Source organism: Heterodontus francisci, chromosome 8 (genome assembly GCF_036365525.1).
Source record: "Heterodontus francisci isolate sHetFra1 chromosome 8, sHetFra1.hap1, whole genome shotgun sequence".
Classification (NCBI taxonomy): domain Eukaryota; kingdom Metazoa; phylum Chordata; class Chondrichthyes; order Heterodontiformes; family Heterodontidae; genus Heterodontus; species Heterodontus francisci.
Genome location: NC_090378.1, coordinates 114471587 through 114477586, shown reverse-complemented (window position 1 = coordinate 114477586; position 6000 = coordinate 114471587). Strand labels below are relative to the sequence as shown.

The window sequence follows — 6000 nt, the reverse complement described above, 5'->3', positions numbered from 1 at the left end:
CGGTACCCCACTAGTGACAGCCTGCCAACTGGAGAATGACCCATTTATTCCTACTCTCTATTTTCTGCCTGTTACCAATCCCCAATCCATGCTAGTATATTACCCCCAATCCCATGTGCTTTAATTTTGCTTACTCACCTATGTGGGGCTTTATCAAAAGCTTTCTGAAAGTCCAAATACACCACATCCACTGGTTCTCCCTTATCCACTCTGCTAGTAACATCCAGTTTGTCAAACATAATTTTCCCTTCATAAATCCATGTTGACTCAGCCCATTATTTTCTAAGTGCCCAGTAATCACATCCTTTAAAATAGATTCTAGTATTTTCACTACTGCCGACGTCAGGCTAACAAGACTGTAGTTCCCCGTCTTCTCTCTCTCTTCTTTCTTAAACAGTGGGGTTATATTTGCAATCTGCAGGCACCATTGCTGAATTTATGGAATTTTGAAAGATGATCAGCAATGCATCCACTATCTCTGTAGAGATCTTTTTCAACACTCTGGGGTGAAGTTCATCAGGTCCCGACGATTTCTCAACTTTCAATCCCATTCATTTCTCTAATAAAACTTTTTTACTAATTGTAATTTCAGGGAGGCGTAAGAGGAGTGCAGATATCTCGGAGGGTTGTGGGGTTGGAGGAGATTACAGAGAGAGAGGGGCGAGGCCGTGGAGGGATTTGAAAACAAAGGTGAGAATTTTAAAACCGAGGCGTTGAGGGGACAGGAGCCAGTGTAGGTCAGCAAACACCGGGCGATGAGTGAAGAGGACTTAGTACGAGTAAGGACACAGGCAGCAGAGCTTTGGACAGGCTCAAATTTAGGAGAGTGAGGCTGGAAGGCCAGTCAGGAGTGCACTGGAATAGTCAAGTCTAGAAGTTACAAAGATAGGGGTGAGGGTTTCAGCAGCAGGTGAGCTGAAGCAGTGATGGAGATGGGCGATATAACCAAGATGGAAGTAGGCAGTTTAAGTGATGCGGTCGGAATGCCAAGGTAGTGAACAGTCGGATCCAACTTAAGACAGTGGCCAGGGAGAGGGATGGAGTCGATGGCTAAGGAACGGAGTTTGTGGCAGGAACCGAAAGCAATGGCTTCAGTCTTCCGAATATTTAACTGGAATAACTGGATGTCAGACGAGCAGTCCAACAATGCAGAGGCAGTGAAGGGATGGAATGAGGTGGTGGAGTGTTAGAGCCGGGTTCATCAGTGTACACGTGGAACCTGAGCCCAGATGATGTTCCTGAGGGGCAGCATGGCGATGAGGAAGTGGTGGGGGAGGGTATGGATAGTTCCTTGAGGGACTTCAGAGCCAATGGTTCAGGGAGAAGCTGTGCACTCTCTATCAGAATCCTACAGCACAGTACGAGGCCATTTATCCCATTGTGTCTGTGCTAGCTCTTTGAAAGAGCTACCTAATTAGTCCCACTCTGTCCTTGCCCTATAACCCAGTAATGTCCTCCTTTTCAAGTATTTATCCAATTCCCTTTTCAAAGTTACTACTGAAGTTGCTTCGACTGCCCTTCCAGGCAGCACATTGCAGATCACAACAACTCGCTGTGTAAACGGACTTCTCCTCCTCTGTTTAGTTCTACCAGACTGAAACTCCTCCTGGGTGGATTTTCTCAGTGGCTTGGTGTAGAGCTGACACTAGTGCTACAGCCACGTGGTGTGACGTGGGTGGCTCTCACTGTTCAACTCCCCAGCTGACTGCAGCCAGTGTAGTTGTATTAGAGTTTAGCCCTTTGGTGTTGTATTTTTCAAATAAACAAACAGCGACAGATTTTCTTGTAGATGTTAAAAAACAGAAAGTTTATTGATCAATACTTATCCCAAAATTGTCGCAACTGCATCCACTCACACATTCGTGCACACCCACCCACCCAGCCACACGCACAAAGAAACAGATAGGGAAGGGAAAGAGGAAGGTGGCGTTTAGTGGGGCAGAAAGGTTACAATAAACCTGCCAAATTCTTCTTCCAGCTCTCTCTGCTGTATAACGCAGATGGTGGATTTTTTCAGCAGGGAAAGTGCTATCTGGCTTGGCTGGAATGCCTGCTGTTACAAGTAGCTTCATCTCCTGGGTCAGTCTCTCTCTCTCTCTGGCTGTCTTTTTTTAAGGTAAACCTGGTTCAACTCTCACCTCCTGGTAGGAGACATTCTCCTCTCTCCCCATGGTGATCGCACAATGGTCCAGGCCGTGATTGTTGTACCATCGCACTACCGGAGTGTGTGACACCTCCCCCAACGGGGAAAAAATGAAATTCCTTACATTTCATTTTTATGGTTTTTTTGGGTTTAGAAAGAGGGAAAAAGAAACAATAAGTCAGCTTACAGTCACTCCACTTTACACATTCATTTCATTCACTCCTCAGGCTTCCAGCCTACAATTTTTTTTCATCATCGTTCTTTAGGATGAGGTACCAACGTGTTGTCAAATGAGGTTGCAGTTTCTTTCACACCAGTTTGTACTACTTTAGGAATGTTTATCTCCAGGACCATGTGATAGACAGTGAAGCTTGTAGTAGGCAGATTTCTGTTACTGCTTGTTGTGAGGTTCTCTGTTTGTACAACCTCTAACCCCTTAACTACTGCTTCCACAATACATGGTGTTAACCATCCAGGTTACAGTACATCAATAGTTCTTATTTCTAGGGTGATAGTGGGTGATACATTGTTTTCTCACCCCTGCAAGGTGTCAGGGATTCTGACTCTAAATTGTTGAGTTTGATTAGTTTGGGATTCGGAACCTGATTGTGTGATTCTTCAGTGGGTAGATCCACACCGACCTCACTTTCAGTTTTCTTGTGATTTTTACAAGTCTGGTTCACTTTGGGGTATGTTACCTTCCCTTTTCCTTTTACTTCAGAAATAGGTGTTTCCCTAATCTGCCCCATGTCCTCTGGAGCATTACTGCTCGCAGGTGGTTGTCCAGCTTCCATTGCGCTCCCCTGTGGCACTTCAACGAGGTGAGGCATCTCCCTCACTCTTGGTTTTCCTGTTTGGGAACTTTCTTTAAATCTTTAACAAAAGGTTTCAGCTAACCATATCTCGATTGCTTTTCTTCCAGATTTTTCGGCTTTTATCCTAGCTTCTTTAAATCTTTTTGGCTCTTTGAAATTCTCCTGGCTCTATCGCACCACCCCCACCCCCCGCCCCCCCCCCCCCCCCCACCTTGTGGGATTTTTGGGAATGCCCCAGCCCTCTGCAGCTGCAAAGAGTTTTGTTTGTTCCCCTCAGTTTCTCCAGTCTCTGTCGACTGCTCTGGACCCTCTGGGTATAATACTGTGCTTCCTGCCAAGTCATTTCCCAGCAATAGGTCTACCCCTGCATGGGTAAGCTCAGAATGATTCTGACCGTCACTACCCCAGTGACCAACTTACTCTGTAAATAAATTTTATCTAAGGGAACCTTGAAGCATTTGCCAGTAAGCCCTTTTACTAATACCGTGGTATTTGTTCTGTTTTCTGGTGGCATTTCTGTCTGTTTACAAATCCTGCTGGCAACCCAACTACCAGTATCCCTGAGAATGGTTATCTCCTTGTCTGGTGCCTGGGACACAAAAGGAGTCATTTTTCCTTTGTGTAAAAAGTATGATATGTGCTCTGCTCTTGAGTGATATTACACAACAGGCTTACCCCTTTCAAAGCCACAGACATGGGCTTGACTGCAGCACCTCCTGCTGGGTCTTTGGCATATCAACATGCCCTGATTTACCACGCTGGGAACAGGTCGGGCAGACCCATACCGGTTTATCACCTGGGTTTCTTCTTTTAAAAGTTGGTAGGGTTTTCCTTCCCTACTCTCCCTTTCTCTCAAGCCCATTTCTGCTTCCTCTGCATCCTGCTATCTCTCCCTAGCTTATACAAATTACTGGACCCACATTTATTCAGCATTAGCGATTTGTGTATTAATTTATAGTTGTTGACCATTTTTGCAGCTTCCCTTACTCGTGACTCTTTGTTCTTTGATGTGAGTTCTTATGCTATTTGGGATGCTATTTTTAAACTCTTCCCGCAACATCACTTCTCTCAAAATTTCATATGAGGGTTCTAGTTTGAGAGACCATATCCAGTGATCAAAAGCCATATGTTTGATTCTTTCAAATTCAAGGTGAGTCTGTGTGGGTCTGTTTCGGGTGTGTTGGAATTTCTGTCTGTATGGCTCCAGTACCAGCTCATATACATTTAGAATTGCAGTTTTAGTTTGTTCATAATCAGTGGAACTTTCTTCTGATAACAGGGAAAGAGCTTCATGCGCCCTACCCATGGACTCAGCTTTTAAAAGGAGAGTCCAGAATTCTTTCGATCATTTTAGCCTGGTAGTTTTTTCTCAAATGAGATAAAATATGACTCATCTTCTTCCTCATTACATCTTGCCACTAGTCTTGAGTGTTTCAGCACATCAAAGTTTTGCTCTGAATTGGGGATCAGGTTTGAGTGACTAACGGCATTTTCAGTTTGGGTTTTCAGTCTCTGTAACTCAAACCTTCGTGCTGCTTCCTCTTTGCATCTCTTTCCTCTTTTTCCTTTTGAAACTGAAACACTCTTCCTTCCTTTTCATTTTGGAGCTGAAACTTCCTTTTTTCCTTTTGAAGCTTAAACTCGCTCCCGTTTCATCTGTAACTGGATCACCAGTTCAGATTGATTTGTTTTTTGTTTGAAAGTGATTCCCACCTCTGTAGCTAAGCTTTTTAAATCTTCAACACTTAATTTGTTTCACTTATTATGGGATATCTCTTCCTGCTCTCCAAACTCCTTAGTATTAAATGTGGCCATCTCTTTTGTTTCTAGCACCGTAGAGAAAAAAAAACAGAAGAATACAAGAAAACCTGTTTGTTTACTTTTCCACAATTTGAGAGATCGATTTTTCTCCCTTTACCAAATCTCTCGTTTGTCTGGTGGTTCAGATTCTGGCTTCGGGCCCCCAGTTTGTTACAGCCGCATGCTGTGATGTGGTTGTTTCTCGATGTTCAACTCCCCACCTGACCACAGCAAGCGTATTTGTACTAGAGCTTAGTGTTTAATTTTTCAAATAACCAGACAGCGACAGGTTTTCTTGTAGGTTTTAAAACACAGAAAATCAATTGTTTATTGATCAATTCACCTTCTCCTGAAATTGTTGCAACCACATCCACTCACACATTCACTTGCGAATGCGCACACACAGGGAAGGAAAGCGGAAGGTGGCTTTTAGTGGGGGAAAGGTTACAATAAACCTGTTGAATTCTCTTGAGACTCAAGTTCTAGATGGCTGATTGTAGATTTCTCTCGTGATCGAAGGTTCTGTTGAAGATGGTGGGTCACTTCCAGCTCTCTCTGCTGTATAATATGGATGTCGGATTTTTCAGCAGGGCACTGTGCTTCCTGGCTTGGCTGGAACTCAAGCTGTTACAAGTAGCTTCTCCTTCTGGGTCAGTCTCTCCCTCTCTCGCGCTCTCTGGCTGTCTTTGTTTTGAAGTAAAATTGTGTCACTCCTCACCTCCTGTTAGGAGACATTCTGGTTTCTTCCCCATGGTGATCACACAATGGCCCAGGACGTGACTATTTCACACTTCCTTTGTTTTAGAAGAAGACATTCAATTCTGGAACATTTTGATGATAGATGTAAGATGGGTTTCATTAACTCCTTTTGGCTTTGAAGATTTGTCCTTTGTCAGACTGCTTGAATACACAAAAGGCTAATCCATTTTTTCTTCGGTGGCCATTTTGGACCATTGTTCGCTTTTAAAAATAAAGGTTCATTTTTTTTAAAGACAAAGTCCTTTTCTCGTAACTCTTCAGAGATAGTCCATGAATGTTGTATCATCACACTTCTGGTGTGTGTGACACCAGTTTATTGAAGGAATAAAGTGGTGGAGAAGTCAGTGAGTTCTGGGATCAGTCTGATCGATGGAGATGAACATTTCCAATCTTGTGCCCCTAAGTAAATGGGAACATATGGGGTTGGAGGGGATTGTTTACGGTCATTTAATTCTGTATCTGGGGTAACTATAGTTTCATGGA

General features: G+C 43.6%; 1 protein-coding gene across 1 annotated transcript in view; it reads right to left on the bottom strand.

Annotated features, from left to right (window-relative positions):
• Positions 1 to 3222: 3222 nt before the first annotated feature.
• The window catches only part of LOC137373085 (regulator of G-protein signaling protein-like), a 176344-nt gene continuing 173566 nt past the window's right edge, over positions 3223 to 6000 (bottom strand). The window contains exon 5 of the mRNA XM_068037949.1: positions 3223 to 5916. Coding sequence (XP_067894050.1) covers positions 5831 to 5916 — 86 coding nt within the window. The 3' untranslated portion in view covers positions 3223 to 5830. The remainder of the gene's footprint in view (positions 5917 to 6000) is intronic.